This window comes from Paroedura picta, chromosome 6, assembly GCF_049243985.1.
Source record: "Paroedura picta isolate Pp20150507F chromosome 6, Ppicta_v3.0, whole genome shotgun sequence".
Classification (NCBI taxonomy): Eukaryota; Metazoa; Chordata; class Lepidosauria; order Squamata; family Gekkonidae; genus Paroedura; species Paroedura picta.
This window is the reverse complement of record NC_135374.1, coordinates 37,106,486-37,132,768: the sequence shown is the minus strand read 5'-3', so window position 1 is coordinate 37,132,768 and position 26,283 is coordinate 37,106,486. Positions and strand designations below refer to the sequence as shown.

The window sequence follows — 26,283 nt, the reverse complement described above, 5'->3', positions numbered from 1 at the left end:
CCCCACTCCCTGACATGGGACCTTGAGCTCTCTACAGTACTGATAAAGCTGTTCTGGCCGAGCAGTGATATCAAGGCTCTCTCAGCCTCACCCACCTCACAGGGTTTCTGTTGTGGAGGAAGGGAAGGGAAGGCGATTGTAAGCTGCTTTGAGACTCCTTCGGGTAGAGCAAAGTGGCATATAAGAATCAATTCTTCTATTTAAGTTGTTCAGTAAAAAGCAGCAGTGGCACTAGCTTAGGTGATTAAAGACTGCCCACTATTTAGCTATGTCAGAAATCTTCATATCTTTTGTTTTTTTCTTGGTGATTTGTATTTTGCTAGAGTGCTTTAGTACTCATTCCTGTATAAGTATACAAAAACAGAAAGCCCTTTATTTTGTAAGGCTTCATATAAATAGATTGGCTTCATAATTTGGTTCTTCTTTTCAGTATTGTACTAGGGATGTGCATTTGGCTAATCAGATTTAAAGTTGAATGGTGTTTAAAAGGGTTGCAGTCCCTTTAAGCATCTTCAGGATGAACTCATGGCTTGGAGAAGTTGTTTAAAGGGATTTCAAGCCATTTAAATATGTTTGAAGTTCACTTGCACCATAACTTGCATTTAAATTTCAAAGGGACCTTATTTCAATTCCTTCCCCCCCCCTTCCATTGAAAACAATGGAGGATGGGAGCACTTTCTTAGGGTGTTCGTAGAATTGGTCCCCCTATTCCAACCGTTTTCAAACTTGGGGAGCTTTTTGAGGAGAGGCACCAGAAGCTATGCTGCAAATTTGGTGCCACTACCTAAAAAAACAGCCAGCCCCAGATACCCCCAGTCTGATTCTCCTTATACCCTATGGGACCATTGACTATAATGGTCCTTGTAGAGTATAATGGATCTGGAAAAATTGCATACCTGAATATTTACCGAATATCAATACCATACTAATATTGGGATTTGGAAATACTAGATTCAATATATCTAAACCCAAAAATACTGGGGAGGTTTTTGCACACCCCTATATTGTACTCTTAAGTACTGTTCTTATGATGGATCCAGTTCAGCTGTTTTGTCTCACTTCAGTACTAGCACTGAACAGTGTGGATCGAAAGAACTCAATGTATATCTGTTGACTGAATTATATTTTCATTCAAGAATCAATGTATTTGTGCAGTGGTTTCTGGGATACAAGGCAGTAGGGTTACTTTCACTCTTGTGTAAGATCTAGCTTGAGTGATCAGAAGGCTTGCAGTAAATCTGTATTGTACTTAAAATAAAGATGTACAAATATCCTTTGATTTGCTTATGGTATTTTATTTTAACTGATTTCTTACAGAGGGATTTACAGAATCAAATCAAATTGGACTTAGCTTAATTGTACTCCCTGCTGTCATTTTAGTACCTCTTCTCTACGTTCTCTTTGACTTAGGTAAGAATCTGTGAACTTTCTGCCTCCTGAATGTCTAATGATTGAATGTGATTTGTGGAGAGAATGGAGGAACTGGTTATAATTTGGTAATCGGGTACAATTTGGATCCTGGGCTATTTCCCAGGAAACCTCTTTGGTTGGTGGGTGGAAACAGTAACAGTTTTCAGAGATGCAGGTTTCCCCAGGGTCATGCCATTGTACTGTATACAGAGAGGTTTTGTTTTCATCCCTGCAACTCACTGAAAGGTAGCTTTGCTGTTACTTTCACTATCAGAGACAGGATACTTAATTAGGCAGAAGATTTGACATCTAACCCAGTAAAGCTTTTTCTGTGAGTCCAAGCCTCCTTAATTCATGGTAAAAAAATGGGCTAGTTCATGAGATGTGATTATTTTTTTATTTACCATCGGCATATTTCATAGATTTTACCTGTTGTTATCTGTTTATTTATTGTTAGAAAGCCTAACAATGCCCCATTATACATGGGGGAAATAACGCACATTCGGGGTGGAATGGCGGCGACTAAAATCACCGATAACGCACGGTGCCGGTTATAACCGGCCGCAAATTCGATGCATGCCGCCGAAAAAGCCGTGTTAGTGAAACGTGGAAGAAAGCGCAGCTTCCGGGTGACCGGGGCACAACCAGAAGCGGCGCCGGGGTCACCGCGTGCATAATTGGTTACTCTGGGTTTTGCCGCCGTTGCATCCCGTCCCGTGCAGAAGCGGTTTGCTTCGCTTCTTCCCCCTCCACGTTTTCCATGAAATCACCGTTTCGGCGGCCGTGCATAATGGGCCAATAAGAGCTTTTTTGTGTGTGTAGTCATTTCTGATTTTTTTTTTGGTATGTGTTATTCCATTTAGGAAATATTGGTGTTGCCATTTCATGGATTTAGATTACATTTTAACATATTATTAAATAACATATCATCATCATTTCAGTGCTTCTGTGGGATTTGCTATTCTGGTTTCCCAACATAAAATGTTTTTTTCAAATAAAAATGTTTATTTCCCCCCACAGTTTTTGAGAAACCACCATGCTTTGCGGTTATATTACTAGTTTTGAAAGCACTTGGATATGTAATTGCTGTGATTGGATTTGCTATGTCTGTATCAGGTAAGCAGTGTATTTACATTATGGAATGAATGTCTCTTTGCATTTTTGGTTTATAAAAATCTTATTTTTAATGCTTTCAAGAGGAGCCTGTTTGCATGCACACTGAGAAATATCCTACAAAACAGCTTTCTGCACTGTGAAATCCACAGGAATTTTTGAAATCCACAAAGGATTTTATAGAGCAGATTCCATGAGCATTCTGCTATTACTGTTTATCTTGTGAACAAACCATGACTTGGAGGTGTTGATGCATTTTCATTAGCATGGCTGTTCCATGAATTTCTGCATCTTGGAAGCCAAACTGAAAAAGGATTGTTTTACATTATTAACTTTGGTAACACTGTGTATCCTGGAGCATCACTCAAAGCCAGTACTGACCTTTTGTGTCATTATTATAATTTGTGCCCACAAGCTTTGTGTATATGTGTACATGCCATGCATGCAGGAAAACACAGCTACAGAGAGTTTCTGATGTTGCATTAGAAGATAAATCACTTATTTATATGTTCAGTTGCATATAAAAGTGTCACCTTCAACCAGAAGGTTTATGTATTAAATGGAAAAGTAATAGTTTAACAAAATGCTACAAACAGGACACAAAACCTGGGAAATGCTTAGTGTTGGAAAAATAAAATTCAGAGAAATGCCTGCAGTTGTTAAAGGTAATTATTTAAGGTTGGTTAACCTGAAATAATGAGGACATATTCTGCATTTATATTGACTGTGCTCTTTTCTAAATGTTTTTGGGGCATTATATATTGCAAAGTTCATACCTAGGTCTTTTTGTATAGACTAAGATATCTGTTGTCTTAAAAGCAAAAAAAGTAAATCTTTCTTTTAAAAAGGTACAATGTGTCATAGAAAGACAACTGTTTAGAAACATAATTTCTTAACCATTAGATTTTATAAATCACCCTTCAGTGCAGTGCAGTGAGACATTACTGACATAGCTAAAACTACATCTCATGTGAGTCAAATAAAATATGCTGCAAACACTGACCTATTTGCTATGCACACTGTATTATGCATGCTTAATACTAGATACAGCTAGTACAAGTTCACAGTATTTTGTAGCCCCACAGATCACATTGTTAAAAGAAAGCAAAGGAAAATTGGCTCTAATAATACCATAGATATGGGTGCATTTCTAATAAAATTATTTAGTTTTTAACGTTATTTTCATCAAATACATTGCCAGGACTTTGACGTTTTCCCCCATGCTTTTTGATATCTCTTTTTTAAAGCACAGGCCTATCCATTGTAGTTGACAGTTTTCAACAGAAATTTATTAGCTTTGGATTAGGTGGCATCTAGAACCATAGAATTGGAAGGGCCGAACAGGCCATCTAGTCCAAGCCCCTGCTCAGTGCAGGATCTAAAGTATGTGGGCAGTTTTTGGAATTCAGATTCTGACAATTTCTCCTTCTTTTCCTATCCCATTCTAAAACAAACATAAAAAAGTAGAAGAGCTATACTATTTTGAATACCTTCATCTCTGTCTTCTCCTGTAAATGAAAACGGAGCTTCTGCTTTAGCCTTTTATCAAGAATGTGTGGTATATAAATATAAATAAATATATTTTAAAAAATTAAAGCTTGATGTAGCGGAGCAGCAGCGTCTAATCTGGTGATCTGGGTTTGATTCCCTGCTTCTCCTCCACATGCAGCTAGGTGACCTTGGGCTCAACACAGCACTGATAAAGCTGTTCTGACCAGAGCAGTAATATCAGGGCTCTCTCAGCCTCACCTCCCTCATAGGGTGCCTGTTGTGGGGAGAGGAAAGGGAAGGCGCCTGTAAGCCGCTTTGAGACTCCTTCTGGTAGAGAAAAGCTGCATATAAAAACAAACTCTTCTTCTTCTACATTGTTGAAAGTTATTTTAGGCATTTTATGTTACAAATTCTGCCTTAGACAATTTATATACTGGGAACTTTGCTGCCTCGGCTCCCATGCAGGAGCACAAATCCGGGGCAGTTGAGGTGCACCGAGCCAAATGCTCCCCCATGTGTGAGCAGCCGGGGCAACCTGCCCCAGCTCAAACTCCAGCCTGAAGCCCAGCATAGAGCCTCCAGTGCTGAAATGGCCTTATAATTAACAGAATTATTGAAATATGTGGAGATATTTACAAACTTCTTTTTTACAGCTGATTTTGAATCCATAGCTTCTAAAGATGTTTGTCTTACTGTTTCTCCAGTAATTAGCACAGAAGGCCATGCTTATGCACTTGAATAGGAATACAGATAGTAAATGCATCTGGTTGTTAAAGTAAGACTTGGGACTTTCCTGTAGCAGTGAACATGGATGATTCATTTGGATAGGCCTCTGCTTCATTCCGTATGTATTTTGTATTGGTATTGATGTCCTATAGGCGTCAGCCTCTATTAGAGTGCCTACCTTCACCCGCATGGCGAGGCAGCTCCTTCCAACCAGAGAGGCGCTGTGGCTCAGCGTGTACCCAGCCTCTTATGGAGGCCCCCAATACTAGCAGAGCCTGGCACACAGGTACGGGCTCCAAACGAAAAGGATTCACCCCTTAACATAACCGCCAGCTGTGACAAAAGTAGGAGATAACGAAAATAAATAAAGGCATAAAAAGAATGTAAGGGAAATACAACAAAATAGGGTGGGAGGGTGGAGAAGCAATTGAAGAGCTGGGAGGCGAGAAAGAGGGCCAGCTTAGGCACGTTCCTGACTGAATAGCCACTGGGATTGCCCCACCCAGCGCACACACCTTGTACCTTCTCTCGTGGCCACTTGAGCTCGCACGGCTGGTGCAGGAACCTGCAAGGGCTTCGAGTGAGCCACGCCACCTCTGCTGGATCCAACCGCGGCAGTAACTGGCAGCTCACTGCCAAGCCAGCAGCTGCATTTATCTTGTATAGTAGGTGGTTTGTCATGTATGAGAACTTATGAATTTGTCTTTGGATGAGGAGTGAATTGTAGCCCTCATGAGAAGAGCTTTTAGAAGACAAACTCACTTGAAGCTTAAGGACATCCACATGTACTGTCATTTCTCCACTCAAGTGAAACAGGCGTATTTTGCCTCTCATTCCCCCAAGTGTTCATTCATCTATGGATGTTCAACAAAAATTGTTCAAGAAGGGTTGCCATTGACATCCTTTGTGTCTGGTGATATGTTTGCAAAATATCTTGGGCATATCAAAAAGCCCAGTATGGACTTGCCACAGTGGCATCCAGGATGTAATTTGTCCTTCTGCTCATTATCATTATTCACAAATATCCCCGATAAAGGCATCAGCTAATGACTTCTTGTGGCACTATCATAGAAGAAGGGTCTCAAAGCAGCTTACAATTGCCTTCTCTTCCTCTCCTACAATAAAAACCTTGTGAGGTAGGTGGGGCTGAGAGAGCTCTGACAGAATGGCTCTGTGAGAATAGCCCTGTCAGGACTATGACTAATCTTAGGTCTGCCAGTTGGCTGCGTGTGGAGGGAATCAAACCTGACTCACCAGATTAGAAGCCACCACTCTTAACTACTGCACCACTTAACTACTCGTGGTCCAAACAACAGCACTGATTTACATATACAGTCTCCATGTGTCCAAATTGCTAGCTCTGGCAAATTTTGTTTTGATAATAAACATTCACATGGGTAAACACTAGGGAAAAGTTCAAGAGGGATTTCTGTTTGATCATAACAGAGTTGGAATAATAAGCAGATACCTGTTGGTTCAAAGAACAGTGGTTGCTCCTTTGTATATATTTAGTGTTTCTAGGATCCTGTACATTTTCACCTAGTTTAACTCCTTCTGTTTAAATCTCAATTTGAAATGGACTCATTGTACAGCAGAGATGTGCAAGTGTAGGTTCAAGATGCTTCTCCCAGTGCTAGTCTGGAAAACTAGAAATTACAGAAAGAAAGAAAAAAAACTGTTATTCAGCCATATGTTTAAAAAAACTGGTCACAGTATAAAAGATTTTTTAGTTAGGACTTATATCTCTGCTTTTCATTAGCATGTTTTAAACAAAGGAATTTTACTGTGTTTCTTTTTCAACAGCATGCAACCCACAACAGGCTGCTGTCATGGTTGCAGGCTTAGCAATTATTGATCTTGTAGCAGTAATTGCCTTAGTTTATGTGATCATTATTGGTAAGTTCTTCCTATTTAAAGTTATTTCCACAATGCCTAGTATGTGTTATAGACAATATATTTTGTTGTCTCCAGTTAATATATTTCTGAGAAATATTTTATTTGAATTTTACGTACAAATGAAATAAATGGGTTTTTGCTGTTCCTCATGTAAGGTTCCATTGCATGGTCAAAATTCCCTTGATGAGGCTTGCATAATTAGAATGCAAATTTTAAAAAGCAGTTTTATTGAAAGAAGAGTGTGGCCTACAAAAGACAACAGTGTAATCATGATAATAGTATGGTTGTATCATATTGTCTGTTCATAGACCTCAAGAGATTTGCTTTAGCTGAATTAATAATTGTATTACATATTGAAAACATTGGCAACAGTCCAGGCCTTGAATGTTTTTATTCCTTCACCCCTGCAATGGGACAGAAGGCTGCTGTTCACAGGAAAACAGTCAGGTCTTTCTGAATATGTATTTGAGACCACCTAAATGAGCTATTCAGGACATAGAGCAGCATTTTTCCCCCAAGCAAAGCTTGTGCAATGAAAATTAGTTTGTGCCCAGGAAATCTTGCTTGTGTTCCCAAGTTATTTCGTATAAATAACAACAAAATAAATAGTGTTTCTCTATAGATCCTATATTGCACAAGTACTTTTTTATGGATTTGTATACAGCAACTTTATAGATGCAGGGCATGTTATCTCTACCTTACTATAATTTACTGTGGATTCTCTCAGCTATGTTATAGTAAAAATATATATGTCTTCCTTTACAACAAAGATTTTTAAGATGCAGACTGTGAATTTTTGAAAATACATTTAAGATTTGCTTCCTAAAAGACCTGTTGTTAAGAACTGTTGACAACTCTTAAATGTGTTTACAAAGATTCAGTCTGCATCTTAAAAATCGTTGTTAACTTCATTTAAAAACACTAAATTAGATCCTTGACAAGCTATATAAACACTACTGCTGTACAAAGAGAGGAGGGGCTTGCCTTTTGTGCCGTTAATTGGTTAACAGAAGAATAAACAGATCGAGAAACATAAGCAAAAAAGAGATCATTGTGTAAATATATTGTAATCGGAAAAAATTATTTCGTTTTAAGAGTTGCCTTTCTTGTTGACCCCTATTGACGGAGTGCACAGGGTACAAGTGCTGAAAATAGATAATAATACAGATGATGGGCCATTCACTATGGGCCATTCACTATGGCAGAACATTGGGATTGCTACAAAAATTGTGCCAATAAGGAAATAGGGGTTCATGCTGAAATTAGCAGTAACAAGTGGGTTCTAGATCAAATCAAGCCTGAATTCTCCCTAGAAGCTAAAATGACTAAACTTGTATTTGTTGCATCATAAGAAGGCCTACTAGTAAGGATAATAATGCTAAGAAAAGTTGAAGGCAGCAGAAGACCCAACAGGAAATGGATTGCCCCAGTAAAGGAAGCAATGGTCTTCAGTTTCCAAGACCTGAACAAGGCTGTTAATAGTAGGATGTTGTGGAGGTCATTAACTCATAGGGGCACCATAAATTGGAAACAGCTTCATGATAGCATATAACACACACTTAGAACTAAGTGTTTGGATGTCTGATTATCTTTCAGCATGTGAGTTGGTAAAGCTAACTTGAATTATGATGAGAGCCCAGGATGTGTTGGTTGTAGTTGAGTCCCGTGGGTGTAGTGTACAGGGTATAATTCATTGTTCTTTAGCACACTTACTTTCAGTGGAGCCCAATCATATGTAGGGTTGGATCCAGATTAAATTTCCACTACCAGAAGTGATCTGACCCCCAGTTTGCCTCTGGGGCTGTTCCTGAGGGACTCCAGCTTCACAGGGAGATCTGGGCTGCAGCTGTGGGGGTAAAAGCAAGAATGTTCTTTTCTACTGGCAGAAGTGCATTCTAGGAGCAGAACATATAGTCTGACTCCAGCCATTACAATTCAGTTCGTAGCCATATTACTTGGAAGTAATTAAACATACAATGCAGATTGTTCTTTGGCTTATTTGAGCCTCCCTGTAGTGCTTAGTGTACACAACAGAGCATACTTAGAATTCTTAGACATTTAGAAGTGTGTAGAATGTTCTTTTAATAACTAGGATTTTCCAGTAAAAGATTACAGTCATAAAAGATTTGAAGCGGCTGATTCTTAGCCACACCAGGCTGATTAATCCAGCCCATTCTGGTTTATTGAGAGGAATGGCAGCAGCTATTCCCAACCAGGAGCTGGTCTCAGCACCTGGTCCCTGAGATCTATTTAGCTGTAAACGTGGGAGGCTATTCCATATTCTCAGTTGAATGCCTCCGTGAAGAAAAATATTCATACATTATTATTTCTAAATATAATTTTCTTAATGGCATTAACTTGTTTTATTAATAAGTGCTGAACAAGAATCATTAAAATTATGTGCTGCTTATTTATTTCATTATAGTATATAATAAGAAAATTTGTTTACTTTTCTTGTAATCCTAGGTTTCAACTTTAAAGAGCATCAACCTCCAAGGGTAAGCTTAAAATTTATGCATTTTGGGTGAGTAGATGGCTCAGGGAATTGGTAATGAGATACTGAGCGTTTCACGGCTGGTGGAAACCAGGTTGGTAGCAAGCAAAATCACCGATAAAACACAGTAATAAGACCTGAGCAGGACTGAACAGCCCTCATTATATATTCAGCACTATAAGAAGTTTTTCCAATTATGTTTTTTCTAATCTTTCATATACAAAGATTTCAGATTTACTTAATATCTCATGTCATCTAGGAATCAATAATGGAAGAATTTGAAAAATAGAAAAATCAAATTTATACATGTGTATTATTAGTGTACTAGGGGCCAAGCCCATTGCATTCAGGAATACAGTGGGCACTAGATTTGGGGGTGGATTGGAAGAACTCTGCCTTCCCCTCCCCACTGGACCTAGAAAGAATGCAAGCAGCTGTTAGGGAACTCACTGGCAGGGGCAGCTTTCACGCAGGGATCTGCAGCCTCTGAGCCTCAGAGGGAAGTGGAAGGGGGAGGGGCTGGTCAGGGGTGGGAGATGGAAGGCGTCTGGCTGGCTGCTGGACAGACAGGCAAACCAGTTGGAGGAGGAGGAGGAGGAGGAGGAGGCATTCAGGGGCGGGACAGCCACACTGAGTGGGTGTTAAGCACTGAGTGGCACTTAAGCTAAAGGCCCTGCTAGAGGCGGTGGCAGCCTGGATGCTACAGTTTCCAAGACTATTAGTCCTGGGGTACTTTAACATCCTTGCTGAGCTGCCGTCCTCTAGAACTGGGCAGGACCTGGTGTCAACCATGGCAACACTAGGGCTCTTGCAGTTTATTGTTGGTCACACCCTGGATCTTATTTTTGGCGTAGGTCTGAATGTGGATCTACCATGCCATGTTCAGACCACTATGCCCTGAAGGCTCGGCTATGGCTTCTACCCCCTCCACAGTTGGGCACTGAGCAAATTTTAGCTCACCTGCGGAAATTTATGGATCCAATTGGATTCCTGAACGCTCTGCGGGAACCAGTGCCTCCTGGCACTACTCTCAATGGCCTTGTCAGTGACTGGCATGACAGACTACCATTAATGAGATACCTCCTCTACGCCCTCTCTGGCCCCATCTCAAGCGGGTCCTCTGGTACAGTGGTCCCCAACCTGCGGGCCGCGGCCCGATGCTGGGCCGCGAAGGCCATGGCGCCGGGCCGCGGCTCCCTCTCCCCGCCCCCCCCCGCAGTAAAAGAACTTCCTAGGCCGCAAGCTTGCGGCCCGGGAAGCTTCTTACTGCGGGAGGGCGGGGAGAGGGAATCAGGGCCGGGCCGTGCATTCGCGCATTCGCGCATGCGCAATGCGCGGGCGCGGCCCGATGTGCGGGCATGGCCCGCAGGCACGGCCCGATGCCCTGCCAGTCCCCAGCCTCAGAAAGGTTGGGGACCACTGCTCTGGTACACAGAGGAGCTTCGCAGTAAGAAACGGGAACTGAGACGGCTAGAGTGAATTTGGAGGAAGACTCATGACGAAGCCTTGAGAACATCTTATAGAACGCAGATGAAGGCCTATGAGATGGCGGTGAAGTCAGTAAAATGCAGTTTTCACTCGGCTACCATCGCATCTGCAGACTCACACCCGGCTCAATTGTTTAAGTAGTTCGATCGCTCACTGCCCTGGTTGAAGGGCAACGAAACAGTAGCCAATTGGATATCAGCTGTGAGGCATTTGCGAGTCATTCTGCAGATAAAATCTCGACACTCCGCCACGACCTCCCTCCAACCTTAGATACAGAAAGTGAACTAGAGGCCCCTTGGCTGTCTTTGGAGAAAACTTCAGATGACTTATGTTGACTAATGTAGACAGGATGCTAGCAACAGCGAGGCTAACCACATGCCCACTAGACCCTTGCCTATCCTGGCTCTTAAAAACAGCTGAAATAAGGATAAAGGGCCCCCTCCGGGAGATAATCAATCTCTCTCACAATGGGAGAATTCCCAGAAGGATTGAAAGTGTCTGTGGTACGTCCACTGCTGAAAAAACATCTCTAGATCTGCGAGAGCCCAATAACTATCGACCTGTCTCACACTTAGCCTTTCTGGGGAAGATGGTAGAAAGGGCTGTCACAAACCAACTAATGGAGTACCTGGAAGAAGCTTTGGTCCTAGACCCATCCCAGTCAGATTTCCGGCCTGGCCATGGGTTAGATACAGTGCTAGTTGCCCTGATATGTCAAGGCAGGTTGGCACTGATGATATTACTAGACCTCTTAGCAGCATTCGACACAGTCGATCATGAGCTTCTAGCTAGCCTCCTCATCGATGCCGTTATACGAGGGACAGCCCTTCAGTGGCTGATCTCCTTCCTCTGGGATCGTGGACAGACCGCCAACAACTTACTTGCGGAGTCCCACAAGGAGCGGTCCTCTCTCCTATTCAACATCTTCATGTGCCCTCTTGCACAACTGGTACAGAAGTTTGGGCTGTCATCAATATGCAAATAACACCCAGCTCTTCCTCGTGATGGATGGCCACCCTGACTCTCCCCCAGAAGCATTAGCCAGCTGCCTGGAAGCAGTGACGAAATGGCTCAGTCAGAGTTGTCTGAAGCTCAGTCCTTCAAAGACAGAGGTCCTGTGGCTGGGTAGGAAGGGCCCATGTGAAGAAGCGTATCTGCCTACCCTGGATAGTGTGCAGCTCTCTACAGCTCACTCTGCCAGGAATCTGGCCATGATTATGGACGCTTCCCTCACAATGGAAGCCCAGGTCACAAAGGTAGCGCGGCAGGCATTTTACCATCTCCGCCAAGCCAAGCTACTAGCACCCTACGTGGCCCCGGAACACCTAGCCACAGTAATCCATGCAACGGTCACCTCTAGACTGAACTTCTGTAACTCGCTCTACTCAGGCCTGCCCTTAGCCTTGACCTGGAAACTACAGCTGGTCCAAAGTGCAGCGGCCAGGATCCTCACAACAACACCATGGAGATCCCACATACGGCCCATTCTCCACCAACTGCAGTGGTTGCCAGTTGAATTCCAGATCAAACTAAAGGTTCTGGTAATTACCTTCAAGGCCATACACGGTCAGGGCCCAGTGTACCTGAGGGACCGCCTCCCTGTCTATGCCCCCAAAAGAGCTCCACGCTCCGCCGCCACCAACCGGCTAATGATCCCTGGCCCTAAAGAAGTCCGCCTGGCCTCGACCAGGGTCAGAGCATTCTGTGTTCTGGCTCCCACTGGTCGAATGAGCTCCCGGAGGACATCAGGGCCCCGAGGGAGCTTAAACAATTCTGCAGGGCCTGCAAAAAGGAGCTCTTTCGCCAGGCATTTGGTTGAGACCAGGCACAACCAACAGCGACTGAAGGGCCCGTGCTCCTCTCCCTCCCAAAACTCCACCAGAGTGCTCTGTACCTGTTTGCACTGTTGCATTGTTTACATTGTTACAACTATCAGTTATTAATATTATTGTACGGTTATTCATATGTTATAGATTGTTTTATGTTCCATGTAAACTGCCCTGAGCCTCTGGGGAGGGTGGTATATAGATATAAACGAACAAATAAATAAGCCATGAGACGGGCTCCCTCTCCAAGCCACAAATATATCCACAAATATATTATGTGGAGCAGATGCCATTTTTGAACCCTGAAATGTCTAGGTTTGTCCATATTCTGCTCTGTAAAACAATTGCTATATATTTTAATCTTTCACCTTAAAAACCTACAGTATAATCAGCTGTTGGGTTATAATGGGTCCTCTAGGGAAGGACAGGGTATAAATGTAAGAATAAGTAAATAATATACCTCAGTGAAGTCATGGCTAAAAGTTATTTTGAAAATTACTTCAGATTAATATTGTTATTTTTATATAGCAATGCCAATATAACAATAAGGCTATTGGGAAACTAGTATTCCACATTCTAAACAATTCAAATTGACCCTAGTTCTGTTTCCAGAAAGTTTATAAGCAGCATACTGCTTAGTAGCTGTCATTGTTGCTACTTTATGGTGTGGAATGGGGAATGTCTAACTGGATGTCCATTTATGGGCGGCAGTGGTTCACATCTTGCAAGGAAATGACACTTGGCTTGCAGGAAGCATCAGAGGGCTTAGAAGCCCTCATTTAGCTGTGCATACTTGCTTTGGGTGGTGGGTGGGAATGATTGCGTGACTTTGCTGCATGTACTTGAGAGTAGCGATCCCCAACCTGTGGGCTGCGGACCACATGTGGTCCTTCGACTAATTGGAGGTGGGCCCCGAAGGACTCCTTCTCCCCCCCCCCGGCCCTTTACTTCATCTCCCCCAGCCCTTTACAACACACTTCATTGTTGTGGCATGTCTGTATCTTATTTTGAAGGGATGTTTAAACAATACCATAGTGATCAGAGAGCACTAGGGCAGTGGTTGAGAGTAGAGGAGTAAACTACAACCCCCCACCGGGCCTCAGTAAAAGGCGTTGAGTGGTCCCCGGCGTTGAGTGGTCCCCGGTGATAAAAAGGTTGGGGACCACTGCTTGAGAGCATTTGAGAGTTGTTAATAGGTTGTACAAAAGCTGAACAAAATGACTGGGTTCTATGCAGTGCCAGGGAAAGAAACTGGAGAGAGGCAGTTTTCTCTTCCCTCAGCAGTCTCTGTCAAGGGCCAAAATGGTAATAACCAAGGGTTGAGGGATCTTTGTGGACTAATAAACAAGCAAACTAGGCAGCTGTTGTGAGAAGGAGGAAGTGGTTAAATCACCTTTGCTGCCTCTTGAGACAGCAAAGCCTCAGCTGGCTCTTTGGACCAGTGGAAAGGAAGCATAAATAAGTCCTGTTGTTTCAGACTAACACAGCTACCCATCTGAATATAAGTTTCAGATGTTAATGTGGTGCAAATAGATCCACACTTTCTGTAACTATTATAGTGACTAATGAAAATTGAAAAGATCCTGTTCAACTTAAGCATGCACACTGGAAGACAAAATATTGAGACATTATAGTAGGGATTGTAGTCTTTGTTAGATTACGAAGGAGGACCAGCATGGATACAGATATTATACTCCCAAAATCCCAACCCTTCTTCCTGTACTCCTTCTTGGAACAACTTCTCTCCTTTCTTTCATAGCTTGGTTCAACAGTGGTGAAGTGTGAGGTCTCCATTCATACAAATCAGATTTTTTCTAATTAGGATTTGCAAATCCTCTTTATACCTTGGTTTCAAACTGATTAAAAAGTCAACTCAAGCTGCAGCAATGGTTAGTGCTGACATAGGCATAATGCTACATCAGCTGCATCAGCTTACTCTGCAGCTTGTGAAAAGCCTCATTTGCAATTGCTATCAACCAGAAGAGCCCATGGTTCTTATATGCCTTGGTCACCAGTCCACAAAACAGACACATATGTAACATTAAATAATTACCAGTAATGGCCTGGATCAAGTTCACGGTTTTGATTCTAACCTTTAAGGCCATACGCAGCTTGGGCCATGTCTTTCTGAGGGACCACTTATCTGCTTATACCCCCTGCAGGGCCTTGTGCTCTGTGGGTACTAATCTATTAGTGGCCCCTGGCCCTAGAGAGGTATGCCTGGCCATGACCCAGGCCAGGGCCTTTTCAGTCATGGCCGTGATCTGATGAAATGAGCTCCTGGGAGAGCTGAGGGTCCTAATGGAGCTGTCAGAGTTCCAAAGGGACTGTAAAACAGAGCTCTTCTGCCAGATCTTTGATTACTTTACTATATTATCAATAGAACCCTTTGTGGATAGTTGTGAAGGGGTTGAAAAGCTTTTTCTCTTTTCTTTCTGCCATCTGGAGAGAGGTTGTGGTTTTTAAGGACTGGGATTTTATGGGTTTTTATGTAATCCGCCTTGAGTCCAAACAAGGAGGAAAGGGATCTATAAGTGCAATAAAGGAAGCAAGCAAACAAGCTGTGACCATTTCAATTACCAAATAGCCTCTGAGCGTGTAGGGCTATCTCTACTCACCCCTGTGGAACCTGAACAAGCCCTTCTGTATCTGGAATGAAGAGGAGGCTTAACTCTCTGCCTCTTCATTCTCTACTCAGCATGAGGCATGCTCACTCAAGAGAGTGATCTTGCCAAGGGTCCTGGGGGAGACCAAGCTGGTCATAGAAAAAGGGGAGTCAAAGCAGCAATACCCCCCCCCCACCCTGGCCATTTTGCTGTGTTCCTGGTGGCTGCTGTGGTGCTTGTACTCTCTTTTCTTTGTGGCTAGTTTGTTTTCCTCCTGACTACTCATGTGCTGGCATGAAAGTGCAGAGGCTCCAAAGTAAGTTAGAGTGTTGTTCTAAAGATTAGACCCTTTACTTCCATCAATGATAAGAGTCCTGCAGCTCAGGAAGACTTGCAGTTTACCTGTCTTTCAATTGATGCACTGGTGACTAAAGCCCGGCAGAAGCCTCGCCCGCCCTTTGCTGCCGTTTCCTGGCTTCTGCCGGGCCCAGGCGCTCCCTCGCGGCCGCGAGGGTGTGCCTGGCCCCGGAACAAGCCTACGCCGCCCACCACCATCCTTCTTAGGCTTCTGCCGGGTCTCGGATGCCCCTGGGCCCGGCAGAAGTCCACCCAACACACACACACACACACACACACACACACACACACTGCTCTTCCCCCTGCCCAACCCACCTCGCCTCTCCCTTAACCCTCCCTTCCGGACCCACACAAACGCACACACACACACCTTTTACCCACACAAATGCGCGCGCAAACACACACACTGCCATTTCCCTCCCACTTCCCCCCGCTAACGCGCCCCTTCACATATACCCCTCTCCCATCCCATTCTATCTACCTCCCTGCCTGCCTTCTTCCCTTCCTTCCTTCTTTCCTTCCTCCCTTTCTCCATCTCCTCCTTCTCTCTCTGTCTCTCCCTCTCACTTACTTCCTCTCTTACTTCCTTGATCCCTTCCTGTTCTTCTCCCTTCTATCCATCCCTGCAAAATCCTCTTCCCCTCCTTTCTCCCTCCCACTCCTCCTCCCCTCTTCTACCTTCCTTCGCGACATTCTTCCTCCCCACGCACTAGCGCCCGCTGTATTTCCCTTCACAGCGGGCTTTATTTCTAGTCACCCAATAATTTAAAAAAATACATTAAAAATTAACTCCTACCCAATTGGCAAACCCCTTTCAGGGCTATCATGAATCCCAGGCATTGAGAAAGCCTGGGTTAAAGACTTGAACAGCACCTGGAATATAATTCTTACGTCCATTTTAATAAGTTTAATATACTGTTTGCATAGGTTTTTGCTTTTCTCCTTGTCAGCAACTGATGAGGTTCCCATTTACAGTTAGATGTAAAAAGGATACCCAAGTATCCTGAATTATTTCCCCATTCACATTTCATATGAGCACTGAAGGGTTTGTTTGTTTGGGGGGGGGGGGTTTGGAGCAAACAACTACTGTAGTTTTCTGGTAGCTTATTTTCAGGCCTTCCTTAATACAAGATTCTGAGGGAAAATGTAATTATCTCTTCAAGCCAACTCTTGTCCAAGAGAACAGAGCAGTGTCATCAACATAAAGCAGAACTCGAATATTGCAGCTGGTCAAATGGGGTAGATCAGTGGCCCTCAACCTTTTTCAGGCTCTGGACCCGGGGGGGGGAGAGGGAGGCCCAGAGATCAGGAGGGAGAGGGAGGCGTGGGCGCTGGCGCACCGGCACCCACAAACCAGCAGGCACACCTCCCCCCCCGCGGCTCGGTGTTCACTGCGCTGGGAGAGATCGGCCACCTCCCGATGCAGCAAGTACCGTGTTGTGGGGGGAGGCGCGGGTGCTGGTGCCCACAAATGCACATTTGTAGCAGGTCCATGCCTGCACATTTGTTGGCACCTGTGCCTCCTTTCCTACAGCGCAGTGCTCGCTACACCGAGAGGCGGCAAGCACATGTTGGCGGGGGAGGTGTGCCTGTTGGCATGCCAGCGCCCGTGCCCCCCCCCCACTGCGGCCTGGTACTGAGGCCTCCATGGCCCGGTACTGGGCTACGACCTGGAGGTTGGGGAACACCAGGGTAGATGACAAAACTCATTAAAGAAAGTCAAAAGATCATTCATATATAGGTTGAACAAAAATGGGATCAAAAGTCAGGCGTGCCTATCCCCTTTATTGAGGTTAGATGGCTCAGTCAGCTTGCTACCATAGCCACAATGGACCTGAACTAGAAGGTCTGCATGAAATTGTGGCACCAGCCATAACAGCCTATTATCAATTGTACTGTGTCACAGCTTTTCTCAGAATATCAAAAGTCCCTTTCAGATCAATAAGTCAAATGTAAAGGGCACCATTTGGGAAATTGCTGTATTTTAAGATCAGGTAATACAGAACTAGATACTGGTCCAAGATTGAATTACCCCTCCTGAGCCCTATCAGTTCCTGGCCAAGAATATCACCCTGTTCAAGCTAATCAATTAAGGCCGCTAACATACAAAGAGTATAATTTGCTCAAGCAAGATAATAAACTGATTGGATGTCTACTTAGCTTGATCCTTCTTGAAGATCAGAACTATTATTGTGTGTTTCCAAAATTCTGGGATGACATGTTATTTGTGAAAATAACAGAATTAGGATTGCTGCCCACCAAGAAGGATTTAATTTGAATAATTTGTTTGGGATAAGTTCTGCTTCAGGGGCCTTCCCTGAGATCGTTTATCCACTGGAGGTTTCATGCTGAGCTGCAGGCTGGAGTTTTAGTCGTGGCAGGTTGCCCCACCTCTTCCTGCATCCACACGGGGGAGCATTTGGCCCGGTGCTCCTCATCTGCCCCTGATTTTTGCTCCTGCACAGGAGCTGGGGCAGTGAAGTTCCCCGTGCATAAACGGTCTGAGTGAAAGCGGTTGATAAAGTCTTGATTCGGGGTTACTTTAAACCCATCATGAAAAGATCTACCAGGTTCAAGTGTCTCAGAAGTAAGAAGTTCACTTGCAACAGCAAATAGGTTTTTAAAAATACAACATGCAGACCTGTGGATGAAGACAAAAGGGATAGAAAAGTTTAAAAATTGCTCTAAAAAATACATTTTAGTGGTATATACTGTGATCCTTCATTCAGTGGTAAACTGTTTCACCACTCCCACAAAGAGTATTGCTGGACAATGAAACTATTTTTTAAATGGCAGATCACAAGATGTTTAGATGTGCATGTAAGTCACAGGTGAAATCTGTCTCTGTTAGCCTGTACTGGGTTCATGATGTTCCCGGGAGCTGTAACTTATCCGTGGCACATTATATACATAATGAAATCCAGATGTGAGTAGCAGTTGAAAGCAAAGATTTGAAATCTAAATAGGTCTTTTAAAAATCAGTTTGAATGATCAGCTCCATGACTCCACTGAGTGTAGTTAAGCATGCTTTGATGGCAGGATAATTATGTGTTTTTCCTTGGTACTAAGATTATAATGACATGTAGCAAAATACAAAGGAATGTAGGTTGCAATCTAGGTTGAGTTTTAAAAGGTGGTTCTTCTAAAGTTGTGGTATGGTCACTAAATACTTTGACTTATTAAAAAAAACTGTTGGCGCTGAGGAATGCTCCGTTAGACCATTTATGCACTGGAGGTTTCATGCCAGGCTGTAGGCTGGAGTTTCGGTCATGGCAGGTTGCCCCACCTCTTCCTGCACCCACATGGGGGAGCATTTGGGCCGGTGTACCTCATCCACCCCCGATTTGCGTTCTTGCATTGAAACTGGGGCAGTGAGGTTCCCAGAGCATAAATGGTCTTAGCTTCTATGAAAAGTTTTGGCTTCCAGGTTGTTTGTGACCAGATAAGCCACATATATGTCTATCCATTCATTGTAGACTTGAAGCTACAAAATACTGCTCTTTTTTCTTGGTGTCTGCAGTCAGATGTCTAAGTAATGCTATTGTCATTGAAGTACTTTATGAGGATGCAAGAATGTTGTCATTAGTGGCCTTGAACTTGAAATAATAAATCCTGTCACACTAACCTGTCTGTCACACTAATGTTATTAACTATCTGTTACTTCTTACATTTGTTTCTTAGAATCACTATTTACTGTATATGTCAATTAGAATTATTTAAGTTTGAAGATTGAAACTAGACAAAAGGATTTATATATATAAATATATATGTACACACACATATTTTAAATATTTTACAGAAAGCTGTAGAAGAACCACTAAATGGTAGGTAATTATTGAAAATTTTACTGTGTTTCAGGGACTTGGTTTGATTTCTAAATCAGGCCTGTGACTCACTGCTGATCTTGCACATATATATGTTTATATGTATGTAAATATATGTAAATGTATGTATGTAATATATGTAAATATATTATATATATATTTATATATGTATATAAATATAAAAATGATCCATGGTCTTGTCCCTGGATGCTTATTGATCTCTTACTGGTAGCTTTAGGTGTTTGGAGATCCCTAGTGGTGGTTTTAGGGTATCAGGAGCATTCTGCTTTTTAATAGGTTTCTTGGCTGTGTAGTTTGGCATAGTCTTTTTTGTGTGTGTGGAGAATATAGATCAGGGGTAGTCAAACTGCGGCCCTCCAGATGTCCATGGACTACAATTCCCAGAAGCCCCTGCCAGCGAATGCATTCGCTGGCAGGGGCTTCTGGGAATTGTAGTAAATGGACATCTGGAGGGCGGCAGTCTGACTACCCCTGATATAGATGTTAAAACTGACTTTTGTGTGGGGTACAAATGTTGAAACGTTTGCCTGCATGAAAAGTATAAGTTTCTAGCTGCTGTTAGGATATGCCAGTCTTTAAAAAAAAAAAATCTGGATGTCTTAATTCCTCATTTGATCCAGTTGGTCTTGAGGGGAAAATTCATTAAAGAAGATATAAAATCAGAACAGTTACTGGTTATACATGAATTAGGGAGACACATCAGTAATGGCCCTTTAATTACTTCCACATCACTAAATGAAATTCTGGCATGCTGGAAAATAGTCGCAAAACTAATCTGTTATAACAAAACTAACTGTTCTTAAGTGTTTGTGTATTCTAAATACTAACCTTTGCTTGGTTTTTCAAAGATGCAAAAGGAGTGATGTTAGAGTGATGGTGAGTGCTTGTATTTATTGATCACATTTTTTTTTCAATAGGTGCTTTTTGTTAATTTTTAAAATAAACTGTGGGTACATGATGATGGTGCCATACTTACACAATTCCCATCCGATTGAGACAAAATCTTGTTTATTTCATCATAAAATTGGCCCTGTAGTCAAATTTACTGATATAAATTTCAATACTGTCGCTTGAAATGGTAATATACCGTAGTTTTCATACTTGAATGTCATTCTGAATTTTATTGCTGCTACTAAACATTTGCAAATTGATTCACTGGGGCTAATGTCCCTTATCCTCAGGTAATGCAATATGCCCAGTAGCACAAAAATCAACACACAGGGATGTATACCAAGTTTTTTGTGAATTGCTGTGTTCCAGAGCTTATCAGAAGGGATAGATGCTGCCTTATCCTATTTCAAAGCCATAGTTCATATAAGGAAATCTATTCCTTCCTCCAGGTTTCTTGGTACATGCAGGGGAATGGGTTTTCAATCAGAAAAACTTGCACTGAAAACCCTTTTCTTAGAACTCATTGAATGTGTCAAATAAGCCATTAATGTACCTATGTTTTTAGAGCCAGCATGGTGTAGAGGTTAAATTGTTGGAATAGGATTATTATTTCACTAAGAGAATAGTGGAAAATAATGAAATAATCAAATTTATTTCATTTAATGATTTATTTACCTAATACTTAATTAACTTTTATTATACTAACTCATTATGGAAAGTCTAGATTAATTAATCCCAGACTGCAATCTAACTAGCAAGTAATTAGATTTTAGTCATTCAAGGAATTCATCAATGAGGTAATTCTGAGTAGTTCATCAACTTATTCTATAGTCAACTTCCTAGGCTAATTTCTTCTGGAAACTAATTGAAATGTGTTAATCAAAATTTGCTCCCAATGCAGTAAAAATATAAATACCTTGTATGGGATCCACAGGAACATATGCTGACTTCCAGGGTAGCCTTTTGTATTTCCTGAAAAGCTTTACTTGCAGGTGAAAATTGCACATGTGAAAGTGTCTTATGTAGACTCAGGGCTAATATGCCTACTATTTCCTGAAAAAGAGTTGATGCATCTTCAGATGCTTGCCCACTGGCTTGTCTCCATTGGTTCTGTTATAGTCCATGTCAGTGGGCAAGTGCCTTTTTGCATAGTTTTTCGGCATGTTAATCACGCTTGGTGTAGTGGTTAAGAGCAGTAGCCTCTAATCTGGCGAGCTGGGTTTGATTCCCCACTCCTCCACATGCAACCAGCTGGAAGACTTTGGGCTCATTAAGGTCGTGATAAAGCTGTTCTGACCAAGCAGTAATATCAGCGCTCTCTCACCTTCACCTACCTCACAGGGTGTCTGTTGTGGGGAGAGGAAAGGGAAGGCGATTGTAAGCCACTTTGAGACTCCTGGTAGAGAAAAGTGATACATAAAAAAACAACTCTTATATCTCACCCTTCCTCCAAAGTGTCCATCATACTTGAAATCCAGTTTTATCGTTGTAACAACCTTGTGATGCAAATTAGGCTGCAAGATTGTACTTTGTCGAAGACCTATGAATGCCAAGTGGTGAACGCAGTGCAAATCCAAGTGAAAGCTTTACCAGGCTGTGTAGATACTGCAAGACATAAGAATGGTTTTGTCAGGCATTGGAAAGGCATACCATTGTGGCCTAGTTATCATCTGTGTAGATTGATTGAATATTGACTCCAGATCCAAACAACAAGTCACTACAAATCTCATTACAATGGAAGTTTTAGAATAGCCATACCTGGTACATTTCTTAAAATTGTCAGATTTGAAACTTTCCCACCTTATTGTTTTAGTTTCATAGAATGCAGTTCTGTGAAATACAGTTTAAGAACTGGCTAGATTTTCAGATATTTTTAAACAGTTGTGAAATTTAGTTGTGATATTTTACTAATATGCTTTTTCTGGTTTTCAAATCTAATGCATCTCATTAAACTCATGAACCATTTTAGTCACTTGGATTATATTAACGCAAGATGAAATGTTTTGCTGGCTGGTACAGTAAATGGTGTTACAACTGTAATCAAGCAGAACAAGTAAAAGAAACAGGACTCTTCTTCCTGAGCTGTAACTTATTACGGCATGCTTTTTTTTTTAAGAATGCAAAAATGGCACTTAATCACATATGAAAAATTTAATATTTTTGTTTGAATGTGTTAACAAGACTCAGAAGAATCATCTCAACTGAGTCTAAACTTAATGTTTTAATTGTACTTGTAAAATGACCTTCATAATCTGCTAATTAGTCTGGGGTTAGTGTGGTTGTGACCATCAATTGATCTTGTGCTGTGTAGTTTGGCATACATTTTGGAATCATAAGAACAATGTAATATAAAAAATTTAGAAGTTTTTAGAAAGCAATGCAGATTTAAGAGTGTAATTCTAATGAATGATTCTGTTTTAATTTTCTAGCACGTGATGTCAGTTAATTGAATCTGATATGGACATGGAAACAAGTGGAGAGAGAATTTTGTTCATACACCGTGGCCTTGATGATGCACTACTCAAAGAAAAAAACAAATCAGGAAATTAGTTGTTTTGCATGTGTGGAAAAGTGCTGTAATGATTTACATGATGTAATTTTATAGTCACAGCAGCTGTAGTTGAGTTCAAAAGAGAAGTGAGTGTTGTATGCACGTGAGGTGTTTTCCTTTGGGGGGTGGACAAGGACAAGAATAAAAAAGGACTCTTTATCCACTGTAATAGGTCTCTATAGCGCTGCACTTCTCAGAATGGTGTTGACTGCCACTTTGCATTAAGACCAAAACTTCTTCTTAAAGGATCACTTTCAGATATTACAGAGTTGGAAATTTGCTGCCTTCTGCTATAGGTCAATTTTAGTGCCACTGTCCAACAGCTGCTCCTCATACAGAATGGCACTTCCAGCCTCAAATTGCAGTAAAAGCTGCATAGCAGCAATGCCAGAGGGATGGGAAGGGATTTCTTGGGGACTGTTTGCTCTGTTATTTCTCCCAAAATACCAGTCCAGGGCCAGCTCATTTCCTGCTCCACTTATAATGCCTAACTAAAGTTTTCAGGTACTCTGAAAATTGGCCAGCATCAGCCTTATGCTTAGCAAAGGTCAAGCTAAGTTAGTATTGGTACGTCTGAAAGAACCTTAATCTCATGGGCCAGACTTCTATGGGACCATTTACGTAAATCTTTGTACTGCATGATAAATGAATTGCTAGTGTTTTCTTCTTCATTTTACTCGCTGACCTTTAGAAACCAATCGAGAACCAACCTATCTTTTGACATTTTTATGAAAACTTCAGAAATAGCATTAGAATAAGAGAACTATTTATATAAACTGTGTTCATACCTATATGGTATGAATAGGAATGGATATAATACAGGGTGAACCAATAGCATTCCTACTAGCCATTTTTACAAACCAATGGGACTTAGCCTTTTTAAAGAGAAATCTTGATTTCCAGTTCTTTCAAATGATCACAGAAGTCCCTATTGATAATAATAATATTCACCCACTTGCTGCTAGTATTCCTGCTGTATATTGTGTAAATCTGTGTGTGCTTTGGTGTTTAGTATTTTAGTCCAAGTAACTCTTCTCTTTTTCATATTCTTTAATTAAAATAAACTTTAACCTAAGGGCCAAGTCAGCATTAACTCTAATTTTCATAAAGTGGAGAAACATCCAGTAAGGCTTCTGCTAATTAAAGCATCTTTCATTCCTTGCAGTTTGCAGTTCCCCAAATATATATACACTGAAACAATAACTGTTCTCTGTCAGACCATTGGCTCTCAGCCCTTCAAATTAGTCTACAGTTCTTAAATTGAAGTCCCAGTTTCTGTGATCTTGCATTTTTTGTTATCTACATGTGGATTATATAGGACTAATTCTATTTCTGTACTTGTATCGTTCTTACAGATGTTAAAATATTCTTTGTAGAGATTGTTCTGCACTTACACATCCTGCAAAAAAAGTCATCTACCCTTCCTGTCACTATCCAAATGAGAGTTTAGACACTGTAACTGTTGCAGTAAAAACTGAATTCTTTCATTCTATTGTTCTGAACCATATCTTGTAGTTATCTCCCTTTTGTAAATATGGGTCAGTTTCATGGCATGATGTTCTTTGTAATAATTATCAAGGACCCTCAATCTTTTGATTCCGGGGCAGGCTGACAGTCTGGATTTTTCCTATCAGAACATCTATTGTGTTTTAGTAGTCAGTTATATCACATCTATTAAGGTTTTTCTTTTTTTATTATTTTAAATCAGCAAGCTAGTTGTACTTCCTTCTTGTTTCTCCTTCCTTTACCATTTGTGTCCCAGTAAAAATGACCAAACAGAAGGCTTGCTTGTATTGGGATTCTTTAATTATCTAAATGGCTTAAACTATAAGTACAAAAGACAGCTCTTCACCTACTACACGGTTATGCAACCTTTAGAGCCCAGTATCCATTTTTATTCTTACCGATGTTTTATTTATTATTGGCTACCATTCTTAGGATATTAGATTTTATAGAGGCCTGAATATCACATACGCTCACTGATTTTTTCCTGAATTATTTTTAGACCTGATAGATAGAATAGTTATGGCTCATATTTTTGCTGTACTTTCCAAATGATTCCTGAGCCCTGGGGTATGCTGCAGTTCAGTCCTCTAAAAACAAATAAACAGGGTAGGGACAGATGGGTTGAAAGCTTAATTCATGAGTATTCTTGTATAATGTAAAATTCAGAATTTTGACTCTCTTAATGATTGAAGAATATAGAAATGTTGAGGAATATTGACAGGGGTAGATGACAGATGTACATTGTTTTCAGTACTTTAAAAGTTAGGGATGTTGGATATCTCTTATCATTTGTTTGTGCATTGATAAGAATAGGGTCATCACCACCCTGAATACAAGCAGAGTTATGGTATCGTATGAGTTGGTAATCAGTCAAATGTTCTATAGCATTGTAGCAGATCTGGTTCTTTACCAATGCGTCTCATTTCTGGAATATGGGGGGAAATGAAAATTCACCTATTTTCTTGAGATGTCTATATGAAATTGAAATCTATTCTGTTTTGCAAGTTATATGATGTTGTTTAAAACTTTATGTTAAGGAAAGGTGAAGGAAAAAAATTGTATAGCCCTAATATTGAAGCAAAGTTCTTTTATATAAACAGAATATTATCAAGATTTACAGAGTTGTGAATTTTGCACATGCCCTTTGAAAATAGTTATAATGTATAAAGGGGCTTTGCTAAAAATGTCCTGTTGGTGCCATTAAAAAAGTAGTTAATTTCTTAAAATTGCCATTTATTTTCCCTAATGTTTTAAGAAACCAAAGTGGTTATGGTTGTGTTAATGATCTCGTGGATTCAGTTTCTGTATAGATATAAAGCCAAATTTCTCATAATTTGAACATTTGGAAACATCTTCCTCTCTTAACCTAAATAGTGTTTTATTTATTAAACATAGCTTTGTAAATAGACCTATTATTTAAATAAAACTGTTTTAAATTTTTTGTGTTTCTGCTTGAGTCAGCACAGCTCCTAACAATAACTTTGAGGTTTGCCAAACTGCTTTTCCATCATAGTAACCCTACAAAATATTGTGAAATGCTATACAGTTCTGTTTTAACAACATGCATAGTAATGCCCACTTTTCTCATTGAAAGTGTAAAATCATTAAAACAGAAAAGGCCAATAGTATAGTGTTGTGGTTAGTGTTTGAGTATTGAGTTCTTTTTCTATATATAACATTAAATGGTTATAAAAATTCAAATGATGTGTAAAAACAAACCTTAAATCATTATGTTTCTGGGAGTTACAAGCATCAATGCAAATTTGATGGCAGTGGACTTTATCAAGTGTGAAATGTGCTGCATTCCTAACTATGGGAGCATGTTTCTGTGTACATAAAACTGTTAAAACACATGTAATGCATTCTTCACATTTTCACTCAAGTCACGCATCGCTAGTTTTAAGAAATTAACTCCTTGAGGAAATTTAGCATTTTAAAAACCTATAAAGGAAAAGACTGCACATGTTTCTATCAGATGGATGGTAGATTAACTGTGTAGAAAATACTTGAAAAGTACACTTCATTTGGCCATGTCAAGTATTTATTTCCAGAATTTGTACATGGCCTTTTTGCCCAATGCAGG

At 41.1% G+C, this 26,283-nt stretch overlaps 1 protein-coding gene across 3 annotated transcripts in view; it reads left to right on the top strand.

The window, feature by feature from the left end:
• Positions 1-25,639, top strand: part of CD47 (CD47 molecule) — a 55,185-nt gene extending 29,546 nt beyond the window's left edge. The window contains exons 5-11 of one of the 3 annotated variants that reach the window (XM_077342140.1): positions 1,318-1,410; positions 2,431-2,526; positions 6,544-6,636; positions 9,103-9,134; positions 19,207-19,231; positions 20,101-20,128; positions 22,573-25,639. In XM_077342140.1, the coding sequence (XP_077198255.1) occupies positions 1,318-1,410; positions 2,431-2,526; positions 6,544-6,636; positions 9,103-9,134; positions 19,207-19,231; positions 20,101-20,126 (365 nt within the window). In that variant the 3' untranslated portion in view covers positions 20,127-20,128; positions 22,573-25,639. The remainder of the gene's footprint in view (positions 1-1,317; positions 1,411-2,430; positions 2,527-6,543; positions 6,637-9,102; positions 9,135-19,206; positions 19,232-20,100; positions 20,129-22,572) is intronic. The other 2 variants (XM_077342141.1, XM_077342143.1) reach the window with 2 other exon arrangements.
• Positions 25,640-26,283: the final 644 nt, after the last annotated feature.